General features: G+C 67.0%; 1 protein-coding gene across 9 annotated transcripts in view; it reads left to right on the top strand.

The window, feature by feature from the left end:
- The window catches only part of INTS1 (integrator complex subunit 1), a 29,670-nt gene extending 5,791 nt beyond the window's left edge, over window positions 1-23,879 (top strand). Inside the window, exons 10-48 of one of the 9 annotated variants that reach the window (XM_081819200.1) lie at window positions 291-467; window positions 1,013-1,121; window positions 1,723-1,843; window positions 2,139-2,216; window positions 2,867-3,024; window positions 3,544-3,640; window positions 5,690-5,781; window positions 5,965-6,025; window positions 7,139-7,336; window positions 7,580-7,709; window positions 8,020-8,199; window positions 8,294-8,443; window positions 8,811-8,990; window positions 9,066-9,170; window positions 10,105-10,272; window positions 10,350-10,476; window positions 11,493-11,654; window positions 12,307-12,453; window positions 12,825-12,923; window positions 13,157-13,281; window positions 14,331-14,438; window positions 14,965-15,124; window positions 15,417-15,557; window positions 15,918-16,089; window positions 16,167-16,290; window positions 16,977-17,107; window positions 17,609-17,696; window positions 17,791-18,017; window positions 18,102-18,225; window positions 19,412-19,545; window positions 19,963-20,155; window positions 20,661-20,788; window positions 21,080-21,192; window positions 21,622-21,756; window positions 22,397-22,555; window positions 22,711-22,781; window positions 23,101-23,192; window positions 23,321-23,430; window positions 23,579-23,879. In XM_081819200.1, coding sequence (XP_081675326.1) covers window positions 291-467; window positions 1,013-1,121; window positions 1,723-1,843; window positions 2,139-2,216; window positions 2,867-3,024; window positions 3,544-3,640; window positions 5,690-5,781; window positions 5,965-6,025; window positions 7,139-7,336; window positions 7,580-7,709; window positions 8,020-8,199; window positions 8,294-8,443; window positions 8,811-8,990; window positions 9,066-9,170; window positions 10,105-10,272; window positions 10,350-10,476; window positions 11,493-11,654; window positions 12,307-12,453; window positions 12,825-12,923; window positions 13,157-13,281; window positions 14,331-14,438; window positions 14,965-15,124; window positions 15,417-15,557; window positions 15,918-16,089; window positions 16,167-16,290; window positions 16,977-17,107; window positions 17,609-17,696; window positions 17,791-18,017; window positions 18,102-18,225; window positions 19,412-19,545; window positions 19,963-20,155; window positions 20,661-20,788; window positions 21,080-21,192; window positions 21,622-21,756; window positions 22,397-22,555; window positions 22,711-22,781; window positions 23,101-23,192; window positions 23,321-23,430; window positions 23,579-23,694 — 5,190 coding nt within the window. In that variant the 3' untranslated portion in view covers window positions 23,695-23,879. Of the gene's footprint in view, window positions 1-290; window positions 468-1,012; window positions 1,122-1,722; window positions 1,844-2,138; window positions 2,217-2,866; window positions 3,025-3,543; window positions 3,641-5,689; window positions 5,782-5,964; window positions 6,026-7,138; window positions 7,337-7,579; window positions 7,710-8,019; window positions 8,200-8,293; window positions 8,444-8,810; window positions 8,991-9,065; window positions 9,171-10,104; window positions 10,273-10,349; window positions 10,477-11,492; window positions 11,655-12,306; window positions 12,454-12,824; window positions 12,924-13,156; window positions 13,282-14,183; window positions 14,439-14,964; window positions 15,125-15,416; window positions 15,558-15,917; window positions 16,090-16,166; window positions 16,291-16,976; window positions 17,108-17,608; window positions 17,697-17,790; window positions 18,018-18,101; window positions 18,226-19,411; window positions 19,546-19,962; window positions 20,156-20,660; window positions 20,789-21,003; window positions 21,193-21,621; window positions 21,757-22,396; window positions 22,556-22,710; window positions 22,782-23,100; window positions 23,193-23,320; window positions 23,431-23,578 lie in introns of those variants that run through there. The other 8 variants (XM_081819197.1, XM_081819198.1, XM_081819199.1 and 5 more) reach the window with 8 other exon arrangements.
- Window positions 23,880-24,160: the final 281 nt, after the last annotated feature.

Raw genomic sequence — 24,160 nt, 5'->3', positions numbered from 1 at the left:
GGTGTCCGGCACGCCCCACCCCCAGCGAGTGTCTTCGTTAACCTGGCACCTCATTTAATGAGGACCAGTCCCCCACGAGCCAGCTGCCAGGAGAGTGAAAGCCATGTCCCCTGCTGTCCGGGAGCGGCCAGCATGGAAGCCGAGTCATGCTCGCTTGAGCCCGGCGTGCTCCAGGGAAACGGGGGCGTCTTCCCGGAAGGGCCGAGGCAGGCCCCGACGGCAGGCCTGCGACGGGAGGGGAGCTGGCGGCGGTGGGGAGTGACCTCCCTGCGTGTCCTCTCTCCTCCCAGTTCCTGGCCATGGTGTTCCAGGACCTGCTGACCAATAAGGAGGACTACCTGCGGGCCTCACGGGCGCTACTGCGGGAGATCATCAAGCAGACCAAGCACGAGGTCAACTTCCAGGCCTTCTGCCTCGGGCTCATGCAGGAGCGCAAGGAGCCCCAGTACCTGGACATGGAGTTCAAGGTGCCCCAGCTGGCCTGCCCCTCACCTCCTGCGCTCCGCGGCCTCTCCTGCCATCTGTGGGTGGCATCCCGTGCGGCCAGCGGCCAGTCCCAGAGGGCAGCCTGGGGTCCATTCTGTGTGGGGGAGGGATAGCCGCATGCGGGCGACCTTCCGGCCGGCCTGGAGGTGGGATGGAGTTGGAGCCGGCGGGGCCACAGGTCTGCCCCAGGGAGGTGTTAGAGTTTGAGGTGCGGAGGGAGATGGGGAGGAGGAGAACGGGGGCAGATTGTGGAGGGTCTTGAGGGCCACGTGGGTGAGTCGGCAGATGGCCCCACGCTCTGGAGGGTGGGCCTTGCCCAGCTTTGTCGGCTGAACCTTCTGTGGTCTGACCCTTGCTGCCGACCTGCTCCTGGTCCCCAGACCTCCTCCCGTGGGCCGTCTCCAGGCATGGTGCTCCCTGGGCGTCCTCCAGGGCCGGCTGCTCGTGGGCTGGGGGCCTGAGCCGGGCCTCTGGGGTGCAGGCCCCTGCCCCACACGAACCTGGCTGTGTGGGGCTGTGGTTGCAGGAGCGGTTCGTGGTGCACATCACAGACGTGTTGGCCGTGGCCATGATGCTGGGCATCACCGCCCAGGTGAAGGAGGCCGGCACTGCCTGGGACAAAGGAGAGAAGAAGAGTAAGGACCCAGGACAAACCCAACACCACCCAGCTCCAGGGCAGGGATGGGGGGCATTCCCAAGGCTGCAGGCCGTCCCCTGGGGGCCCTGCCCAGCACCTCTGGACACTCAGGGAGTTTCTGGAAGCTGCTGTTGCCTGTTCTCTGGGCCCAGGGCCTGATGGCTGCTTCGGTCATCTGCTCACTGGGGGCCATTTCGGGCTCACAGTCCCGCCTCCGAGGGCAGGAGGGCAGGAGGGCAGGGTGGGTGGGTCCTTCTGCTGCTTCGCCTCATCATGAAGCCTGCCAGGAGTCTGGCTACAGAGCTCTCTCAAGTGCCTTAACAAAGTCATGAAAACTTTAAGAAATGAAATCATTTGGAATTTGGGGATTTCGTTTATCTAGGATTTCTCCAACCGACCGGAGGCTTACGCAGCTCCCTGAACGTTTCTCCAGCTGTGTCAGCGTCCGTCTGTGTGTCCCTCCCGTAGCCCATAGGAGGCACAGAGATGGATGCTCAGAGCGCCCTGTGATGCCCAGGCTCCTGTCCCTGCACCCGCCTGGCACCTGAGCCCGGGAGGCTGCCATGCAGGTGCACCATAACCCTGCGTGTCCTTTTCAGACCTCGAGGTGCTGCGCTCCTTCCAGAACCAGATTGCCGCAATCCAGCGGGATGCCGTGTGGTGGCTGCACACCGTTGTCCCCTCCATCAGCAAGCTCGCCCCCAAGGACTACGTGCACTGGTATGGGCCAGGCTTGCTTCCACGGCGGCCCTTCCCTGTGCTTCGCCCACGGGAGCCTGCCACGCCAGGTGTGGGAGCCCGCTGGCCCGGCCTCTCAGCCAGAGATGTGCCCCCGAGCCGGGGGACACGGGCCCATCTCTGGGGTCCGGTGTGCCAGCCTTACGGGGCTGCAGGAGGCTTCAGAAGACTCCCCGGGAGCCCCTGCTGGAGCGTGCCACTCCTGCATCTGTGGGGCCTAGTGGGGCGGGGAGAGCCCCCTGGGCACCCGCACCGACAGCCCCTCTGTCCCCCACAGCCTGCACAAGGTGCTCTTCACCGAGCAGCCGGAGACCTACTACAAGTGGGACAACTGGCCCCCCGAGAGTGACCGCAAGTGAGCATGCCTGCCGCGCGCACGGGGGCGGTGGAGGGTCTGCTCCCGTGAGCACCACGGACACCAGGGCTCCCCCGAGCACGCCCCCACCTCTGTCTGTTCTTTCTGATGGCCATCCCTGTCCCCCCGCACCCCCGTCCTCGCGTGCTGTACCTCTCGTGGCCCTGCACTGCCGTCCACTCCCAGGGCTTCAGCCGACCCGTGCCCACAGGACCCTCAAACCCACTGTTCCCTCTGTCTCCAGGCAGCCACACGCACGCGACCTCCTCCCCGGGTCAGTGTTGTGGCCCCGCCTCCCGAGCGCTCTCGAGTGGCTCCCAGCTGTCTTCACCTTTGGGTCCCTGGTGCCCAATCCAGCTTGCGTGGCTCCTACCCTCCCGTGCTCTCTGCTCCTCCTTGTGTTGCGGTTTCAGAGGTTGTGGATGGTGGCCGGTGTGTCTGCCCCTGGGGGTCACGCACCTTCTCACGTTCTTCCCTGGCATGGCCAGGCCTCGTCCACGGAGGCCTCAGGAGCAAGGGAGCATGGGAGCGGGATGGCTGCCCTCCTCCCTGTCCCGTCGAGACTCCGAGCTGGGGCTTCCTCCGCACCAGGGGTGGGGGGGCGCGTGCAGGCCCCCACCAAGCCCAGCCTCTACCTGCTCTGCCCACAGTTTCTTCCTCCGCCTCTGCTCGGAGGTGCCCATCCTGGAGGACACACTGATGCGCATCCTGGTCATCGGGCTGTCCCGGGAGCTCCCGCTGGGCCCCGCAGATGCCATGGAGCTTGCCGACCACCTGGTGAAACGAGCTGCGGCCGTGCAAGCAGATGGTGAGGGTCCCTCCAGACTTTGTCCGCGCACCGCCCCCAGCGATGGCCTCCCCCAGCCGGGCTCCGCTCCGGGCACCTGCGTGTGTGCCCTCGGGCTGCTCGGGTGGGTCTGCTTCGTCCTGCAGCCCCTGCTCGCTGGACCCTACTGGTCTCTGGAATTGGGGACGGGGTAGGAGGTGCGCATCTCTGGCCGTGATTCTGGAGCTCGCCCTGGGGTTCGCGCACGTTCTCCATGTGATGCACCGTGGCAGGGGCTGTGTCTGCCCCTCTAAAGGGCCGCGCCGGCAGTCCTGAGGACGGCCCTCAGGCCAAGAGAGCGACTCGTCTCTGGCCGCTGCTGGGCCAGCGTCTGTGCCCCACCCTTCTCGGGCCCCCCTGTCCGACCCCCATGCCCCTCAGCTGCTGGAGAGAGAGGCCCCGTCTGCCTGCTGCCCTTCCACAGCCCAAACCCTGTGCCTCGGGGCCCCCTGGCGCATGTGAGTGGGCTTCTGGAAGCTCCGTGTGGTTCTCGGGTTTCAGATGTGCAAGTGCTGAAGGTGGAGAGGATCCAGCTGATCGACGCGGTCCTGAACCTGTGCACCTACCATCACCCCGAGAACATCCAGCTCCCGCCTGGGTAAGGTGCTCCTCGCCCCTTACACCCGCCCCTCCCCGCGGCCGCGGGCGCAGACGCCCATGAGGCTGGACGTGGGGGGGTTACGGGGTTACCGGAGGCACTGCCGACTTGCCCACAGCAGTGCCCGCCGCGCCCTCGCCACGCCCGTGCCCGAGTCTTCTGTGCTCACCGTCCCGGCGGGTGTGTGGAGCTGTCGCGCCGTGGCTCCCACGGGCGCCTCTGGCCACCAACGGCGTGGAGCCTCTCTTCCTGTGCCGTGCAGCCACGCGTCTGTCTTGTCGGGAGAGGTGTCTGTCGGGTTCTTCGACCTATTCTTAAATGGGGTGGTGCGGATTTTTGTCGTTGGGTTTTGGGAGTTCTTTATACATTCTGGATCTAGACCCCGAACGGGTTGTGACTTGCACGTATCTTTCCTGGCCTGCGGCTCGTCTTTCCAGGCTCTTGATCGTGCCCTTTGAGCCTTTGAGAGACAAACGCTTTAGTTCTGGGGAAGCCCGGCTCCTCTGGGGTTCTCCCATTTCCTGTCCTCTCGTGTCATTTCTAAGGAACCACTGCCTCATCCGGGATCGTGAAGATGTACCTCTGTGTTTTACAGTTTCAGCTCTGGAACTTAGGCTTTTGATCCCCCGAGCTAGTTTTGTGGGTGGAGGGAGAAGCTGGGTCCAGGTTCACTCCGCCGCAGGTGGATGAGCCGTTGCCCCAGCGCTGTTTGCTGACCACGCACACGTGGCTTGTCTGGGGCCCTCGGCTCTGTTCTGTGCGGGATGCACTGACGACGTGGCCCCATGGGCCACTCTGCTGCCGTGTGGCTCTGGTGGCTGACCCGGGCCACGGAGCTCTCTCATGTGTTCTCCTAAGGACTTGAGAGTTTTAGCTCGTGAGGTCCGACTTCATTCTCCTTCACGTGGACGGCCCGTGGTCCCAGCACCGTGCGTTGAAGGCTGTTCCCTGTTCCCTCTCCCATTGAAGGTTTTGTCACCCTGGTCGGCGATCAGGTGACGATGATGTGTGGGTTTTCTTCTGGGCTCTCGGTTCTGTCTGTTGGTCTGTGTGTCTGTCCCACGTCTGTACCACCGTCTTCACGCCTGTGGGTGGCGCTGAGTTCCGAAATTGGGAAGTAGCAGTCTTCCAACTTTGTTCTTCAAGACTGTTTTGCGTTTCCACATGAATTTTCGGGTCAGCTTCTAGAGAATTTCTAAAGAAAAGCCCCATGGGCTTTGACGGGTATTGCTTCATAGATGGGTTTGGGGAGTGTGGCCACGGTCACGATATTAAGGCTCTGGTTTCCATTCGTTTAGATCTTTTGTTTCTTTCAACATCGTCCCGTAGCTTCTAGTGGGTTAGTCTCACGCGTTCCCTGTTAACGTTTGTACCCAAGTATCTTTTTTTTCTGCTGCAATTTATCGTGCCCAGGATCCACTTCTTCGTTGCCTTCGTTGCCCTTTTAGGTTGCTAGTGCGTGCTCTGCTTCCCGACCTCTCTTTCACGTGGCAGCCCATTTGCTCATCTCTCCAAGTCAGCTTCTCAGATCTCCTTTGTTCTTTGCAACAGCGACGTTCTGTTTCACCCTCTGGAACGTTCCATCACCTGAAAGAACTGCACTTTGACCATGAGTGCGTCATAAACGTGATTTTTAAATCACGGTGGCAGTGGTGCAGTTTGTGTGGGTGGATAGAGGGCTGTTTCTGGCTTTCCGAGGGAGAGAATAAAAGGAACACTGAGGTTTCGCGTCGTGACCACCCTCGTTCCCACTTTGTAGATGGCACGCCAGGGCTCAGCCGGCTCGGGGACCTGGGCAGCGAGTCCCGGTGCTGGGCTCTGGGCAGCGTAGTGGTGCCCACAGTGCCCTTCCTGGGGACGCCAATGTTGCTGGATGACCAGATCCGGGGGTTGTGGAGGCCCAGGTGTCCACATTTCAATCTTTGAAGTAGTCCCCTCGCTGGTCCATCACCAAATCGTCTCTGGGCCATTCCACCCTGGTCAGTACCGATCCCATCACTGCCTCGCACCCCCGAGGCCGAGCCACGCGCTAGTGTCCTTGCGTTTCAGATACCAGCCTCCGAACCTAGCCATCTCCACCCTCTACTGGAAGGCGTGGCCCCTCCTGCTGGTGGTCGCAGCGTTCAACCCCGAGAACATCGGTGAGCCTCCCCCGGCCAGCTCGCGGTCACCCGTGCCTGGTGCTGCTCTTACGTCCTGTCGGGGCATCTTGCCTGTTGGGACCCAGAGTGGAGCCTGGCCGGGGACGGGGTGGTGGGCCGGGACCCTAGGCGGGGCGGGAGTTCCGTGTTCTGGCCGCCACCTGCTGTCTCCTTGCTCCCTAGGGCTGGCTGCCTGGGAGGAGTACCCCACGCTGAAGATGCTCATGGAAATGGTGATGACCAAGTAAGTGAGCACACGCACTGCTGGGAGCAGGGCCCCCGAGGACAGGCCCTGTCTGCGGACGCTGGGGAGCAGAGTAGACCCAGAGCCCCCGACTCGCTCCGAAGCGTCTGCTGCCGCGTAGCCGCCCGGGGTTCGCTTTCTCGTAGCGAGAGAGAAGACCCAGCCCAGTCCAGCTGGGTCTGCTGCATGTTAGCGCCCTCTCCTGTGGGTGAGACGGAGTGGGATTGAGGTGGGGTCGTGGGGGCAGGTCAGTGGACGGCTGGTGGCACTCGGCGAGGGGGTGTGGCCGGATGGAGCTGCACGGAGACGAGGCACTGGGTGGACTGGGTGCAAACTTGAACGCTGCCTGGGGTCCACAGGGGGGGCGCCGTGCTGCACGGGGCCATGGGTGCCCGGTGCCTGGGCTGGGTGACTGCACCGTGACGTCCGCCGCGCGTGTGACGCGCTCCCTGCCAGTCGTCAGGAGGGGGAGCTGGGTCCGTCTGCCAGCACCTTCCCGAGGGACAGGAGGGTGACCACGCAGAAGGCCGTGGTTGAGACGGAGCAGGGCCTGAGGCTGTGGCACGTGCACACGCGTGCGTGCACCTGTGAGCTGTGCGGGGCGGGATCCAGCCATGTCTGCACAGGCGTGTGGGTGACCGGGGCTGATGCAGTGGGCTGCCGCTGGGGCCCGGAAGACGGGCCTGACACGCGTGGCCGTGACCGGCGGTGCGTTTGCTCTCCGAACCCGGGACAGCTGGGTGGCTGGGCGGAGCAGCTGGTCCGCCTGCCGATGCCCTGTGGGCCGGGACGCCTGCCCGTCGCAAGGGGCTTCTGGCCCGGGGTGGGCTGGGTGAGCGGGAGTCCAGGATTCTGACGCCCGCTGGGCCTGACTCGGGAGGTGGCTAGTGCGCTGTCTCGTGGAGGGAGAGCGGCTTGCCGAGCACAGGGGCTTCCTCCCGGGGCCCCGACCTGGCGGCACTGCTATTGGCCCAGCCAGGTCCCCCAGAGCGCTTGGCAGCTGAGGCTGTGCGCGGGGCTTTAGTTGTGACCCTCCTGGACCCCTGCACTGCTGTCTGGTGGCCGCACGCCTCAGATGGGCACCGAAGCATGTTCCTCCTGCTCGGTCCCCAGCAACTACTCGTACCCGCCGTGCACCCTGACGGATGAGGAGACCCGGACGGAGATGATTAATCGGGAGCTGCAGACCTCCCAGCGGGAAAAGCAGGAGATCCTGGCGTTCGAGGGGCATCTGGCAGCGGCTTCCACCAAGCAGACCATCACCGAGAGTAGCAGCCTTCTCCTGTCCCAGCTCACCAGCCTGGACCCTCAGTATGTTCTGCCCACGTCCCGGGGCCCGCGCGGGCATTGGCGGGGTGGGGGAGCGAGGCTCCTGGGACTCTCCACGGAGCTGGGTGCACTCAACAACTGGGGAGGCAGAGGGACCGCCGGGCCTTTGTGGGGGCTGCCTCAGGTGGGACACAGGCAGTCCCCCTGCCATCACCTGCTGCTGTTACTCGGGGACTCTGCACACACGTGGCTTCCTAACACGCTCGTGTTCTCTGGGACCTTCAGAGGACCCCCTCGGAGGCCTCCCCCCCACATCCTGGACCAAGTGAAAGGTCTCAACCAGTCCCTGCGTCTCGGGCACCTGCTGTGCCGGAGCCGAAGCCCTGATTTTCTCCTCAACATTATCCAGAGGCAGGCCAGTTCCCGGCGGCTCCGGGGGGTGGGGGGCCGGGGGCCTGGCCGAGGCGTCCGCAGGGGGTGAGGGGGCCGGGGCCTGGCCGAGGCGTCCACAGGCTCTGGCATTAAGTGAGACCGTGGCCAGAAGAGGGCACCCTGGGACCCAGGGCCACTGAGGACGGGCTCCTTGGCTGTAGCCAACTGTCGGCAGCGAGCGGTGGCCCTGACCTGTTGCCGCGGGAGCGTGGGGTGGTGGGCGGACGGGTCGCAGCAGGGGGCGCGATGGATTCCTGCTGGGAGGGGCTGAAGGTGCACGTCGCCCGGCCCAGGCCTCGTCGCAGTCCATGCCCTGGCTGGCCGACCTGGTGCAGTCGAGTGAAGGCTCCTTGGACGTGCTGCCCGTGCAGTGCCTGTGTGAGTTCCTGCTGCACGATGCGGCCGATGACGCCACCTCCGGGGAGGAGGAGGAGGAGGGCGAGAGCAAAGAGCAGAAGGCTAAGAAGCGGCAGGTTGGTGTCCTCGCCCCCCACCCCAGGCCCACCGGGGTGCCGTGTCCCGCCCGCGGCCCCGCAGGCCCACCGGGGGTCTCCCTCGCCCCTGCAGAGGCAGCAGAAGCAGCGGCAGCTGCTGGGCCGCCTGCAGGACCTGTTGCTGGGCCCCAAGGCCGACGAGCAGACCACGTGCGAGGTGCTGGACTACTTCCTGCGGCGCCTCGGCTCCTCCCAGGTGGCCTCCAGGGTGCTGGCCATGAAGGTGAGGCCCGTTTGTCCCCCACACCCTCGCTCCCCGGCATGGGCCTCTCTCGTACCTCAGCAGACACGTATTCCCCTGGGCTCTCTGGGGGCTGAGGGGTGGCGGGGTGCTGTCTGGGAGAGCCGGACCCCAAGAGGGACTCGGCGGCCTCGGAACCGGTCTTGCCCGGTCCTCTGTGGTGCTGGGCGACTTGAAACCGGCTCGCGCTGCGTCTGTGTCGTGTCGGCTCAAGCATCTGTGACAGGTCGCAGCGTCCTTGTTGGCCGGGCAGCGCCCATCTTCTCGGGGCCGTGAGCCCACGTGCCTGTCCCCCGAGACCCCCGTGCGGGCTCGGGCCGAGACGTGGCACGGCAATGTCTGCCTGCAGGGCCTGTCCCTGGTGCTGTCGGAGGGCAGTGTGCGGGACGGCGAGGAGAAGGAGCCCCCGATGGAGGAGGACCCGGGGGACCCAGAGGCGCTGCGTGGCTACCAGTGGCTGTTGCGGGACCTGCCCCGGCTGCCCCTGTTCGACAGCGTCCGGCCCACCACCGCCCTGGCGCTGCAGCAGGTGGGCGCTGCGGACGGCTTGGGCGGCGGGGGGCACTGGCCTGCGGGCGGAGCTCACACGGCCCTCCGTGCCCAGGCCATCCACATGGAGACCGACCCGCAGACCGTCAGCGCCTACCTGGTCTACCTGTCCCAGCACACACCCGTGGAGGAGCAGGGCCAGCACAGTGATCTGGCGCTGGTGAGGGGCCGGGGCTGGGCGGGGCCGGCAGGCAGCCCCCGGGGCTGGGGGCGGGGGGCCGGGGCTGCACGTGCCCCACTCACTTCCCGGGACCTTCTGCCCACAGTCAGCGTCGAGGGCGCCAGGGTCCAGCCGTGCTTGGTGCCAGCATAGCTGTTGGGGTCACCGAGGCCTGGCCGGCTCTGTCGCCATCTCTGGGTGATGGTGCCGGGCCGCGAGGTGGAGTGTGGCCAGCCCGGGCCAACCCCGGTGTGTGCTGGCGGGTCTCCACGTGGCCGTTTCTCAGGGCGGGCGGTGGGGCCCCGGGCGCGGCCGCTTCCTCCTCACCGGCTCTCCTGCTCGGCTTTCTCGTGGCCCTTCTGTCCTGTCCGCGCGCTCCGGCCCTGACCTCACGCGGCTCCTGCGGGCCCCGGGCTCTGTGGGATGCAGGCACCTAGAGGCCCCTGGGGGTGATGTTCTTTCTGCGTGTGGGTTCCTTGCCGGGGGGCTGGGTGGGAACGACAGCCCAGGCCTTGACGCCTCGCCCGAGTCTGCTCTGGCGGCCAGCCTGGGGACAGCCCGTGGCCCGTGTGCCCGGTACCGTTGCTGCGGGTTTCAGGTCAGTCCGCGTGTGGCTGTGGGCTTTTCTCTTTGGGTCTTGAGGAGGGCGAGCTCCTGTTGCTCACGGGGCCAGGTGGGCATCCTCCGCCTTCAGGGCATCTGTGTCCTTCTCGCCCTGCCATGCCCGGCCTGCTTGGTGGTCTGCGTCCCCGTGTGTGCACAAGGGCACCCCACTCCGTTGTCGGCGTGCCCACCACGCGCCGCTGGGTCTCGGTGACCCTGGCCGTGGCCATGTGAGCTCACGTGATGCGGCCTCGTGGTGGGCCGCCGCTGGCTGTCGGCCTGGTGTGGGCCGGTGGGGGAGGCCCTCTGACGGCGTGCTCACTGCCCCCAGGACGTGGCCCGGCTGGTCGTGGAGCGCTCCACCATCATGTCCCACCTGTTCTCGAAGCGCTCCTGCAGTGCGGAGTCGGACGCCGTGCTCGTCGCCCTGCTCTCCATTTTCTCCCGCTACGTGAGGCGCATGCGCAAGAGCAAGGAGGGCGAGGAGGTGTACAGCTGGGTGAGTCTGGCGGCCGCTCCCCGGGTCGGGCCCCAGGCGCCCGGCACAGCCCAGCCACCCTCCTCCTTCCCGTGCAGTCGGAGTCCCAGGACCAGGTCTTCCTTCGCTGGACCAGCGGGGAGACGGCCACCATGCACATTCTGGTGGTGCACGCCATGGTCATCCTCCTGACACTGGGGCCACCCCGTGGTGAGTGGCCTGCGGGTGCGCGAGGGGCAGTCCCGGGGTCCGTGCCCACAGTCTGTCTTCACACTGCAGGAGCTCCAGCCCCGCGGGGGGCCGGGGGGGCCCACAGAGCGGGAAGAATACCTGCGCCCACCCGCGATTTGAGCAGGTCTCCGCAGGGTGGCGGCGGGATCCTTTCCCTGCCTGTCCCGAGAGGGCGTGGCGGGAAAGATCTCGGGAGCTGTGGAGCTCCTCAGGTTGACAAGCCTGCAGTCTCCAGCATCTCCTCGCTGCCCTGGCCCGCCGCGGAGTGGCGTTGGGAGCTGATGCCTTGCTGTGTCGGCTTCTCTCGGCGCTGCCAGCCGAGCTGGTGAAACTCTTGGTCTCTGGAGGTAGAAGCGTAGGTGGGGCTGCCTGCTGAGCAGGCCCCGAGCCCCAGAGCTGTGAGCCCCAGCTCCTCTGCACAGGCCCTCTGCTTGCTGGCCGTGGGCTGTGTCCCTCTGCGTGGCTGCGCACTCTCCGGCCTGGCAGCCTTCCCTCCAGCCCTTCCTGGCCGGCCGCCGTGGTCGGCCGCATCCTCGTGTCCGGGAGGAGAGGGCGGGGACAGGGCCCCTCGCTGGGATAGGTGCCGTGGGGGCGCTGCTGGGAAGGAAGAGGATGCTCCCCCTCAGAAGGATGGGAGTTGGCGAGCCTGGGGCGATGAGGCGAGGCTGGCCTCGCGTCAGCCCTGGGCAGTCTCCGGAGCTTGGGAGCGGGACGGGAGCTGGTTCAGCTGAGCCCAGGAGCCTAGGGACAGTGCTAGCCCGTGTCAGTCCCCCGAGACGGACTGGCCAGTTTCTGAGTACCCGCGTGCCCTCAGCTGGAATCGTGGGGTTAGATAGCTCACAGGTTTCCTTTCCTGTTCCCACGAAGCCTCCGTTCGCCTTACACAGTAAGGAGACGTGGTCTTCCAGCCTCGGCTCTCGGTCCCTCGGGGGGCCGGGAGCTTCTCACCGCGGGGGTTGGGGTGGCCTCGTTGAGCTGTCCTGCCGCTTACCACACTGTCTCTCCCGAAGCTGGTGACGGTGAGTTCCAGGCTCTGCTGGATATCTGGTTCCCGGAGAAGCAGCCTCTGCCCACGGCTTTCCTGGTGGACACGTCTGAGGAGGCGCTGCTGCTGCCCGACTGGCTGAAGCTGCGCATGATCCGCTCGGAGGTCCCTCGCCTGGTGGACGCCGGTACGGGGCTGGGCCGGCCTCACGCCTCCCGATGAGCTGGGCGTTCCCACCATGGCACGTGGGAGAGGACGGCTCGGCAGCCTCGTAGGCTCCAGGGCGTCCGTCCTCTAGCAGGTGTTCGTGGGGCCCTCGCTGCGCCTGGTGCTGTGCTGGGCTTTGGGGCGAGCACCATGCTGCACGGCCCCTGCCCGCCAGCCCTTCACAGTCAGGCGGGAGCCGAGGGGCCCTACGGGAGCGAGCGGTCCCGGAGGACGGAGTTTCGAGGGGAGAGGGAGGGGCCGGGTCCTCTTTGCTGGTTCTGGAAGGATGGAGTGGGAGCGGGGTGGCCCGCCTGAGGAGGAGCACTGTTCCCACAGTGGCCAGTGCAGTGTCCGGTCGGGTAGCACCTGGGCAGGTGCAGGGCAGTCTGGGAGGCAGTTTGGTGCACGGTGGGGTTAGTTCGGGGGAGGGCACACTTAAGGAGCTGGACTCCTTGTAAGCCACAGGGAGCCAGCGATGATTCTAGGGGAGCTCAGGGGCGAGAGGGAAGGAGCAGCCTCAGGGAGTGGGGTGGGGGAGCCGGCTGTGAGCCGAGCGGCGATGGTGAGCCTGCTGGGGCAGGGAGGGGCCCGGGGCACTGAGCGAGGGGTGACCGAGTGAGCGTCACTCTCAGCCCTGCAGGACCTGGAGCCCCAGCAGCTGCTGCTCTTTGTGCAGTCCTTTGGCATCCCCGTGTCCAGCATGAGCAAACTCCTCCAGTACCTGGACCAGGCGGTGGCCCATGACCCCCAGACCCTGGAGCAGAACATCATGGACAAGAGTAAGACTCGGGGTCCTCAAGTCTGCTGCAGACCCCGACCGAGCGCCTTGGGCCCAGCACGAGCAACAGGGATGGTCTGAGGGCGGGCACCCCGGCAGGATGTCATGCCTGGAACACTCAGGAGAGGCCGGGCTGCCCTGTCCCAGCACGCCCCCAGCATCTGTACGTGTTCTGGGGTTTGACGATGGAGGAGCCACAGGGGTGTGCTCAGCGCGACCTGGTCCTTTGTTAAAAGATCCTGTAGTTGAGCTTGTGAAACCCAGTGCTGGGGTGTTCGGGGGGCGGTGTTCCCAGCACAGATTTCTGTGGGGGTGGGGAGGCCCTCGCTCCTCTGGGGCTCAGGTGCTTAACCGCTGGCTGCTGGCTCGCAGATTACATGGCTCACCTGGTTGAAGTTCAGCACGAGAGAGGAGCGTCCGGAGGCCAGACCTTCCATTCCCTGCTCACGGCTTCCCTGCCCCCGCGGCGAGGTACTGGCTCATCCCCCCGCCTCACAGCTCAGCACATGGCACCGTGGGGCCTCCCCAGACCCAGGGCACACAGTCATCACCAGCCAGCATCCGGCTTCCTGTGTAAAGGCCCTGCTCCTCGCGGGCCCCAACAGGCCCGAGTGAAGCTGGGGGTGGTTGTGGGGGGTGCCGTGCCCCGCTGGAAGCCAGCCGGGGAGAGTCATCAGCTGAAGCCTCTTCCGCTTTCTCTGCAGACAGTGCAGAGGTGCCCAAACCCAAAAACAGCCCAGAGCAGCCTTCGGGCCAGGGCCGGACACGGGCTGTGACCCAGGTGCGGGAGCTTGCCCCCGAGGACGACCTGGCCAGCATGCTCCTGCAGGTACTGACGTGGCTGCCTGGGAGAGTCTCTCCAGAAGCGGGGTGCTGGGCCCAGGTGGGGAGGGGCTTCACCCCGGAACTCCACATCCGCGTGGGGGGTGCTCTGGAGCCAGCGGCCCGGCCAGAGCAGGGCGACTGCAGACGAGCTGCTCACCTGCCGCGTGCCTCGCTGTGCTCACCCGGAACCCGGAACGGCGGCTGTGACGGAGCCCCTGCAGCTGGGCTGTCCGCTGTGTTCCGCCCCGAGGGCGGTGCCTGCAGGCGCCAGGCCTCTGTGGGACTGGCCCAGGTGCCACAAGCCCTCGGCCGCAAGCGGAGTCCTGACTTGCTCTGCCGACGAGGGCGCTGCTCCCGCTAGAGCGGACAGTCCCCGACTTTCAGCCTGTCCGGAGTTGTGCGTGTAGAATGGTCATACGAGTGCTCGCTCCCGTGCCTCCACCTCTTGTGGATGCGCGTGCTCATGTGCGGCCCGCGGCCCGGGGTCCTCCGCATGGGTGCTCACCTCCTCACTCTGTGACTTTCGCTGCCGAGCGCGTCTCCCTGCTCGCGCGCCTGCATGCTCGCTTTCTCTCGAGTGGGTTTCTCTGTAGTCCCAGGGCCGTGCTTGGAGGGGCCCCGCCCTTACCCTCCAGCTGCAGTCTGTGCGCACCCTCTGGGGTCGGGGTCCCGCTCTGAAACGGAGGGGCCCACGTTTGCAGGGCGGTGGGCTTGCCTGCGGTCTCCCCAAGTGGGGCTCCCCGTGCAGGCCCCTGTCAGGAGTCCCGGGCACCCGCTCTGTGCCTCCTTGGGGCATCTGGCAGGGACGGTTGGCTGCACAGCCTGGTCAACCGAGCGCCAGCGCCGGGCGCAGGGCCCGCCTCTGCCGCGCGCGTCCTCCTGACGCTGCCCTTTGCTCTGCTGCAGATCTTCCCGCTGAGCCCGGGCCCGCGGTGGCAGAGCTCCAGCGCCCGCCCTGCTGCCCTCGCGCTGCAGCAGGCCTTGGGCCAGGAGCTGGCCCGCGTCCGTCAGGGGAGCCCTGAGGTGACGGGCGTCACTGTGCGCCTCCTGCAGGCCATCGCCACCCTGCTCAGCTCCCCGCACAGCGGGGCCCTGGTGATGTCCATGCATCGGCGGCACTTCCTCGCTTGCCCTCTGATGCGCCAGCTCTGCCAGTACCAGGTGGGTGTGTGTGGCAGAGCCCGGGGGCGCGCAGGGGGGCCGCGGCGCGTCTTCCGGGGCCTCGTGTCCACCCACAGCCGCCCCGGGCTCTGCCAAGCATCCCCGTTCTGTCCGTCTGTGGGCCTTGGTGTGTGGCGTCTCAGGGACGGAGGAAGCAGGCCCCTGCGGAGCGGGGCGTGGAGCCCGCAACTTGGCTTCCCGAAGCTTTCCAGCGAGCAGGGGGCGGCACCAGGGATCGCCCCCAGCCCACGCGTGTGCCCCGGGTTTTGCAGTTTTGCCGTATCTGCTTCTCAGCTCGCGTGAACGTGTGAACGTGTTGATGTTTGTGTCCGTGCGCGTATGTGTGGTGTCTTCTTTCTGAGCTGCACGACGGTGGGTCACAAACAGTAGGGGACCTCGGTAGCCATGGGGTTTGGAAGGATCTGTCTGAGGCCCTGGTGCCCCCGGGCAGCGCGATGGCCAGAGACTCTGTGCTGGCCCCGCCCTGGTCCCGGCGCCTGCGCTGAGCTGCGGGTCGTCCCCACAGCGCTGCGTGCCCCAGGACACGGGCTTCTCGTCACTCTTCCTCAAAGTGCTCATGCAGACGCTACAGTGGCTGGACGGCCCCGCTGGGGAGGGAGGGCCCCTGCAGGCCCAGCTCAAGCTGTTCGCCGCCCAGTACTCAGCACGCCACAGGATCAGCGACGGTGAGGGCCGGCCGACTCCTGGGGAGTGGGCCCTCGGGCTTGCTGCCACTCCCCCAGGGGCAGTGGGGAGGGGGCGATAGCCTCGTTATACAGGGGTGTCAGCCCCTGGGGTGTGTGGGCCCCGATGGGCATCGGTGTGGACGTGGCCGAGGGTTGGAAAGCTAGGGCTTTGAGGAGCAAAGTAGGATCCGTGGCGGGAAGTGCGTGAGGCCTGGGGGCTCCCAGGACAGGGCAGGCCACGGGAGTGGAGACAGAGGGCTGTCCCCTGGCTTACACACATGCTTCCTTGTAGTGCGGAGCGGGCTCCTGCGCTTAGCCGAAGCCCTGGCATTCCGAGGGGACTTGGAGGTGGTCAGCTCCACCGTCCGGGCTGTGGTCACCACCCTCAAGTCAGGGGAGAACTGTGGCGTGGAACCCGAGCTTGTCGGCAAAGGTACCGCAGGACCGGGCACTGTGAGGACCCCCAGCTTGGCTGCAGAGCGCAGAGGTCCGTCTCCCAGGTGCCCCCAAAATGGGGCCTGTGGAGAGGAGTGGCAGTCAGCCAGGAAGGCCCCACCCCCGGCAACGTAGCCCTGGCCTGGGCTCTGCTGTTGGGGTTTTGTGCGTGCAGTGAGCCCACCCCGGTGATGGACTCAGGCTGAGCCACGGCTCACCACTGGCCGCCCTGGCCTGGGCACGCACGGGCATTGCTGGCCTTGGGGGGCCCGGGGGCTGTCCGTCCTGGAGTCCGGTGGTCTGGGGCCTGTCTGTCCCCCGCGCTGGAGTGACGTGGAACACGCTGTTTTCCCCGCAGTCCTCCAGGGTCTGATTGAGGTGGGGTCGCCTCACTTGGAGGAGCTGCTGGCTGCGCTCTTGGCGCCCGCCCCTACGTCCCCGACCTTGCGGCCCGTTGCCGTGGTGAGCTCCCTGCTGCTGCAGGAGAAGGAGCCCCAGGCCCCAGGGGAGTCGGAAGCTGACAGCTGCAGGTAAGCTGGCAGGGCCGCGGCCAGTCTGTGAGCGGCCCTGGCAGGCCGTCTCTGAGCCCTCCCTCCTTTCCCTTTAGCCTGGAGGCCATACAGCTGGGACCCTGCTCGGGGCTGCTTGTCGACTGGCTGGAGATGCTAGACCCCGAGGTGGTCAGCAGCTGCCCTGACCTCCAGCAGAGGCTGCTCTTCTCCCGGAGCAAGGTGGGCTGTGCTCCCCTCCGAGGACCGATGGCCGGCACTAACCTGGTGTGGTGGGTGCTGGGGTCCCGCGGCAGCCCTTGCCTGGACAGTCTCTTTGTGTTGGTTCCAGCAGAAGTCCGGGCCTGACGCTCACTGGCCCGGACGGGTGTCCTGTCCCTGGTGACCAGTCACTGCAGCGGCTGGATCTGGTTGCTTGGGCAGGCGGGGAGGAGGGGGACCAGCACTTTGCGGCCCAGGGCCTCCTGCAGGGACAGGAGGCACCGTGGAGAGTGGAGACCGGCACCCCGCTGGGGATGGGTCCCCCAAGGAGCCTGTGGGGCCCTGTGGGGAGGGACTGGGCGTCTCAGAGACCCCCGATCACCCTCCGGTGTCCCCGAGTCTCTCAAGGTGCTTCCATGGCCGGTGGCCTTTGGACAAGACTCTAAGAGTTCTGGGAGCAGGAGTTGGGGATTTGGGTTTGTTCGCGTGCACTCGCTATCTCTGAGGAGCTGGTTTGGGTCAGCACACGTTGCATCTACAGCGCGCCCCAGCTGGGCCCCACGTGGTCCAGGGGCTGCCAGGGCTGCATTCCAGGCAGGAGCTCTGGGTCTTTCTAGAAACATTCCTCTTCCTCTATTTTCCAGTGGCTCGAGGCTAGGTGGCCAATCAGCCTAGCAGGGACCATCCCCAGTGTTCTTCCTCCCCAGGGCAAAGGTCATCCTGGCCCCCAGGTGCCGTCTTTCCGACCCTACCTGCTGGCCCTCCTCACTCACCAGTCCAGCTGGTCCACGCTGCATCAGTGTATCCGCATCCTGCTGGGCAAGAACCGGGAGCAGAGGTGAGCACCCCTCACCCTCCCCGCACCCTGGCAGGCAGTTGGCGGCAGCATCGAGGGGCCCTCTGGGCATCTGACCCAGCGTTCCCCTCACTGGCACCCTGGAGGGGGTTCCTGCAGTGGCTGTCACCACCGTGGGGATACAGAGCCCACCTGGTCCAAGTGACCCTGCTCTGGGCGACCACCAGTGCAGACGGTCCACTCCTCGGATGGTGTCCGTGGCTGTTGTCCACGCTGTATGCAGGGGAGTCAAATGCCCACCCTGTGTGGCCAGTGGGCCCGGAGGGTGGGCGGGGCCAGTGTTGGTTTTGCTGGTGTGAGATGGGGACATCAGGAGGGGCGGGGCAGCGCAGCACACGTCCTGGAACAGCTGACCTGGCCATACCTAGAGAGCTGATCGGGAAGTGGTGTTTGTGGCCCAAACCTGACGTCACCACGGCTCGTCCTACCCTTTGTTCTCCTCTCTCGCCTGGAAACTGAGGCAAAGCTCCCGCGTCCTTGCAGGTTTGACCCTTCAGCCTCTCTGGACTTCCTCTGGGCCTGCATCCACGTTCCACGGATCTGGCAGGGAAGGGACCAGCGCACCCCTCAGGCAGGTGTTGGGGCGCGCTGCCCTGCACGGTGGGGTGAGGCGTGCGCGGGCCTGGCCGGCCGGCCCTGGCACTCACTGGCGGTGCTGGTTGCAGAAGCGGCGGGAGGAGTTGGTGCTGCGGGTCCAGGCGGCAGAGCTCATCGGCCTGGTGGAGCTGATCCTGGCGGAGGCGGAGGCCAGAAGCCAGGACGGGGACGCCGCCGCCTGCAGCCTCCTCCAGGCCCGGCTGCCCTTGCTGCTCAGCTGCTGCCGTGGACACGACGAGAGCGTCAGGAAGGTGACGGCGCACCTGACGGGCTGCATGCAGCAGTGGGGCGACAGGTGAGGCTCCCTCTCGCCCGCGGGCCCCGGGCCGCCGCCCGCAGGAGCCCATCTACCCAGCAGCCCCGACCCCGTGTCTTGCAGTGTGCTCGGCAGGCGCTGCCGGGACCTGCTGGTGCAGCTCTACCTGCAGTGGCCGGAGCTGCGGGTGCCCGTGCCTGAGGCCCTGCTGCACAGTGGAAGTGCCACGGGAAGCAGCACCTGCAAGGTGAGCCGCAGCTGGGGGCGGCCCTGACGAGGGGGCTCGCCACCACCCCCGCTCTCCACTCCTGGGGTGCAAGCCCAAACCAGGTCCTGGAGAAACGCAGTTCCTCAGCCGTAAGAACCAAAAAGGACACGAGTGGTGTTGGCGCGTCTGGGCGGCCGTCCTCCCGGGCGCCGGGGGGCAGAGCGCGCCCTGCGCCCCTCGTCTGTCGCACCTCTTGGAGGGCCCGGAAGCGGTCGTTTCTCCTTCGAGCAGCCCCCCGGCTGTGGGGCGCAGCAGAGGGGCCGGCCGCCTGCACCCCCGGTTCTCCGTAAGGCGCTGTGACGCACAGCCTGCTGCCCGGGGGCGGGCATCTGACCCAGCGGCCCCCTGGCTCGTCCCTCACGCATCCCCCGTCGGCCCAGAGTGTCCCTGCGCCCTCCCCGCCCCTCCCAGGCGAGCACCCCGGAGCTCGCGCTGTGGGAGCGTTCTGTCCGGGCGGTGGAGGCACGCGCGCCTCGCTGGCCATCTTCCGCTCCGCGTGGTCCCGGGACCTGGCTGGGCTGTGGGGTGGCGGCCTGACCAGCCTGCTTCAGACCGCGCAGCCGCGCGCTCGTGCGCAGGTCTGCACGCCATCTGCCTTCACTGCCTTTGGGCGCGCACGGGGGGCGCGCGCGGGGCGGGGGCGCGCGCGAGGGGGGGCGCGCACGCATCTGACGGGTCTTCCGCACCCACTTCCGAGGTCTGGCCTCGAGTAGCGTTTGCTCCTTTATCAGTTCAATGCCGGGAAGTACTCTTTTTTTTATGACCACGTTTCCTTGTGTTTTCTGATGCGTATTTTGACAGCTGAGGTCATGCTTCGTACGCCATGTTGGTTTCGCGTGTGAATGCGCGTAGTGACCTGGCGTTCAGTGAGAGTGTGTGTCTGGTGTAGGGGTTGACTTTCAGTACCATCTGTGCGGTGCTCTGGGGGCTTTGGCTTTGGCCTGTTTGACGTGCACCCAGAAAGCACGGGGTCCGGGGTGGGGGGGGGCGACAGCTTTCTCTGGTCACCCCGCAGCCATGCCAGGTCTTCAGGGAACCTGGGGCGCCCCCCCCCAGTGAGCCCCGTCGGGGGCCCTTCTGCGGTGGGCTCGCCCCATGTGGGGCAGGCACGTGAGACGCCAGGGCTGTGGGCAGTCCCTGGCCCTCACTGCCCCCGTCCCCTCAGCTGGACGGCCTCATCCACCGCTTCATCACCCTCCTCGCGGACACCAGCGACTCCCGGTCGTCGGAGAACAGAGTGGCTGACGCTAACATGGCCTGCAGGAAGCTGGCTGTGGCCCACCCCATCCTGCTGCTCAGGTATGGGGGCCCCAGCCGGCCCTTCCCACCCCAAGCCCAGCAGGCCCTCTGGTGGTTCTTCACGTCCTGCCGGTGCTCAGGTGCTTGTTCAAGAGCGGGGTCGGAGTCTAAAAGCTTCCTTGTGGACCACAGGGCACAGTTAACGGCTGTCGGCTTCTTCCTGACGGAGCCAGAGCTGGGCCCAGGGAGAGCCCTGGAGGGTGGGTCAGGAGAAACACCACCTTGTAGACCCAGAACCGGGTGGGACGGACAGGGTGGCCAGGTTGCAGGTGGACACGTCTGCGAGCCCTAGGCCGCGTGGGGAAGCCGGGGTGTGCCTGTGTGTCTCGTGTCCCCGAGCGTGCGTTTCCTGCGGGGTCTGGCAGGGGTGCTGGATTTCTGGGGGAGCGGACCATGAGCGCTCTCCGTTGTCCCCAGGCACCTGCCCATGATCGCTGCGCTCCTTCACGGCCGCACCCACCTCAACTTCCAGGAGTTCCGGCAGCAGAACCACCTGACCTTCTTCCTGCACGTGCTGGGGGTCCTGGAGCTGCTGCAGCCGCAGGTGTTCCAGAACGAGCACCAGGGGGCGCTGTGGGACTGTCTGCGCTCCTTCGTCCGCCTGCTGCTGGTGCGTCTGCCTCTGCCTGGGCAGTGGGGACGCTCCCCAGGCCTGTGTGCCCCTGTCCCTTCTCTGCCCGCTGTCACCTCCTGCGGCCCCCGCCACTCCCACCCCCTTCTGCTCCCTGGCCCGGGCCTGACTTGGCTCCGGGGGCACCTGCATCAAGGGCCGGCCAGGCCGCCTATCCAGTGGCTTCTGCCACCCGCCCTGGGGACCAGCTCCCCGCTTGTCGTGTGCCCGGGGGAGGCCTGTGCTCTTCGGGGGGCCGGCCGGGAGCCGCCGTCGGGCTCAGTGCTGCCTTCCCCGCGGCCAGCTGCTGTTGCGTGCTGTCGTGCTCGTCAGACACCTGCCTGGCCGCACTGGCGGCTCACGAACGGCAAGGCCAGTTTGAACATAGGGCCCAGCGCCCAGCAGATGGCATTGCGGGCCTCCGCGGCCCGTCCTGAGGCCCGGGCAAGTGTGGTGGGCGGGGCGGGGGTGCTCCGGCTGTGAACGCACGGCTTCCGCTTTGCAGAGCTACAGGAAGTCTTCCCGCCACCTGGCGCCCTTCATCCACAAGTTCGTGTACTTCACCCACAAGTACGTGACCTGCAACGCCCCGGCGGCCGTGTCCTTCTTGCAGAAACACGCGGACGCGCTGCAGTGAGTGTGTGTGTGTGTGTGTGTGTGCACACGTGTCCGGCCCACACAGGCTCCGTCTGGCGAGGGTCCAGCCGCAGGGCTGCAGGGAGGCACGTCCATGCTCGGGTCAGGGGCTCCCGAGGTGGGGGCGCATGCAGTGCAGGAGCCCAGGGTGGCGGGGGCTCGGGCCGCAGGGCTGCGTCTGTGTGGCGCCGTTCTGAACGCGCTTCCCGAAGGCCTGGCCTCCTCCCCGCCCGCCCGCCCGCCCGCCATCTGAGGCGTCTTCCTCACGGAGAACCTGTGCTCCCCCAGCGACCTGTCCTTCGACAGCAGTGATCTGGTGATGCTCAAGTCCCTCCTTGCAGGGCTGAGCCTTCCCAGCAGGGATGGTAGAGCCGACCAGGGCCTGGACGAGGAGGGTGACGGTGAGTGGGACCCATGGGGGTTCTGCCGGGAAGGGGCTGCAGGCCTGGCAACCCCCGGGACCATCCCGGTGTCCCTGTGGCATGTCCAGGCCGCAGCGGGGCTGGCACTGCTCCTGCCGTGAGGTCACGCTCCGTGCGGCGGGGGAGAGGCTCGGGGAGAAGAGTGCTCTCTCCCAGGCAGGTCCCAGCGGGCTCACGGTTCCCGCACGTTTGTTGAGCGCCCACTGCGTCCCGGGCATCGTGCTCGGGCCTGGGGCAGTGACCGCACCTTCTGGACTCGTGGGGTTCTGGGGGCTGCTTGGCAGGGACGGCCCTTGCTTACAGGTGGTTTCTGGAGCCTGGGTGTTGGGTGCTGGCAGGCTGCTCCCCCCGCCCCCCGCCAGAGTTCCCACAGGCCCTCGGCGGGCGGTGTTGTCTTCCGTCTAACAGCACTAACTCCCTGGCTTCCAGAGGAGAACTCGGCTGGCTCCCTGCCCCTGGTCAGCGTCTCCCTGTTCACCCCCCTGACGGCAGCAGAAATGGCTCCCTACATGAAGAGGCTTTCCCGGGGCCAGACTGTTGAGGGTGAGTTTGGGAACCTGGCTCCTGCCGGCCAGAAGACAGCAGGGTCCCTACCAGGCTGCAGGAGGAGCGGGGCTGTCTCCTCATGGTCGGGGGGCAGAGAAGGCCTTAGGGGGAAGATGCAGGGGCTCGAGGCAGGGACGGGCTACTCTGCTGGGGGTCTCACTGGGCAGCAGGCTGCAGACAGCAGGAGATCGGGGACCCCCGGGGCCGAGGGACACCTGCAGAAGGGAGGCCTGACCGCGGGCTGGTGGGGGGGGGCCCGCAGTTTGCAGGGGAACGGAGGGCAGGGCCGCTGCGTGAACATGGGCTGTTGGGCGCACCGTGGTGCTGGTGGCCCCCAGAAGTGGGTGTGCGCTTAGGGGTCAGTGTCCCTGTGCAGAGAGGAGCACCGGGAGCCGGGTGCTGCCTGGCAGGAGGAGTGGCTCTGGGAGGCCAGGGACAGGCAGCTGGGCAGGGTGGTTCCAGCGCAGATCGCTGGCCTCCTCAGACCTGCCAGACAAGGGCTGGGGGGCCTGCACCTCTGAAAGCCTCCCGGTCAACCAGCGACTATTTGGGGTTGCTGGCCTGGTGGGACTGGGAAGCCGGCCCAAATCCCGGTGCTTTTCATCCTGAGGTGCTGGGGACTCCTGGGCTTACCCAGCACTCAGGAGGCATGGAAGGTTCCAGAGGGCACTGGCGCCAGCATTCGGACGGGCCACACTGCAGCCGGAGCACCAGGGGTCCCGCTGCCGCGGAGCCTGTGCAGAGGCGAGACCAGGTCCCTGTGGAGCCCCCGCTCTGCCCCTGCCTGGCAGGCGGGGTGAGGGCCCGTGCGGCCTGGGGGTCCTGCCACAGCTCAGGCTCTGCTCCTAGAGCTTGCCCCCTCCTGCCTCTGGGTTGCTTGGGGACACAGGGGTCTGGCCGTGAGTCCAGCAGCTGTGACGTGGCCCTCACGTGCCCCTCTGCCTGTCTCAGACGTGCTGGAAGTCCTGAGCGACATAGACGAGATGTCTCGACGGAGACCTGAGATCCTGGGCTTTTTCTCGGTGAGCGAGCTGGGGGCCAGGGGAGCCCTCAGCCCTCTGGTAGGAAGCGTGCTGGGTTGGGGGGACGGTGCACCCCGTGTCTGAACCTGGCCTTGCCCCGGGTGCTCACAGTTGAGCCGGGAGCCCACCCCTGCTCTGGGCTGGAGCCTGCAGACCGCCAGTGCTTCCGGCCCCGGGTCCTGAGGCCGTGGCGGGGGGGGTGGGGCATGGGGAGCGGGGTCCCCTGCCGACTCTCTGCGGTTGCTGTCGGGAGGCCTGGGGGCTGAGGAGCTGAGCTCCTGACAGGAGGGGAGCCCCGGTAACACCCCCGCCCCCGCAGACCAGCCTGCAGCGGCTGATGAGCTCTGCTGAGGAACCCTGCCGCAACCTGGCCTTCGGCCTGGCCCTGCGCTCCATCCAGAACAACCCCAGGTGAGCCCAGCGTCCCCACCGCCGGACCCCGGCCCTGTCGCAGCCCTGCCTGCTGAGGGCCCGGCCGTGGCGCTCCAGGGCGATCTCGGGCGCGGGAGAGGTGCCCACCTGAGTATGCGCCTTCTCAGCTTTGCCGCGGACTTCTTGCCCACGTTCATGTGCTGCCTGGGCAGCCGGGACTTCGAGGTGGTGCAGACGGCCCTCAGGAACCTGCCCGAGTACACCCTCCTCTGCCAAGGTGAGCCCCAGCCTGTCCCGCCCAGGGGGCCCAGTGCCCCCAAGGCCTTCGCTCCCCGAGGCCTGGCTCTTGGGGGGCCCGGACGCCCTACTTCCGGGAGCCGCCTGCTCATCGGGGCCCGGACGTGTCCGTCCTGTCTCTCACACAGAACACGCAGCCATGTTGCTACATCGGGCCTTCCTGGTGGGCATGTACGGGCAGATGGACACCAGCGTCCAGATCTCCGAGGCCCTGAGGATCCTGCACATGGAGGCGGTGATGTGAGCCGGCCGGGCAGCCTCCCTCTGCTGGCCGCCTGCTGGTCCGCTCCGGGCGGGGGGGGCGCCGAGCTGCCACAGCAATGCCCACGGCCTGTGGCTCCCTGCCTGCACAGTGACGGAAGCGGGCGCTGATGTCCCTGCGAGCCACGGCAAGGGGCTGGTTGAAATGAAACGTTCTGAATTCCCCGAGTGCTGGCTGCCTGGTCCCCTCCCTCGAGTCGCCTGGGGATTGAGCAGGGCCTGGGAGGGGGAGCCCGTCTGCTGGCCTGGCCCACCCCTCAGCCCCTGCTCCCTGCTGTCGCGCTGGTCTCCTCTCTGCTCCCGCTCTCGGCCGTCCTGGGCAGCTGGGTTGGGCGGGGTTTGCTGGGGGGCTCCCTTGGACCCAACTCCCGTCCCACCCCAGGAGGGGTCGCGGGCCCAGGACCCTTGGCTGTGGGCGTCCACGCAGGAGCCAGCTGAACCGCGCCCTA

Source organism: Leptonychotes weddellii, chromosome 5 (assembly GCF_054177405.1).
Source record: "Leptonychotes weddellii isolate Sample4059 chromosome 5, ASM5417740v2, whole genome shotgun sequence".
Taxonomy (NCBI): Eukaryota; Metazoa; Chordata; class Mammalia; order Carnivora; family Phocidae; genus Leptonychotes; species Leptonychotes weddellii.
This window is presented reverse-complemented; position numbering and strand designations above follow the sequence as displayed.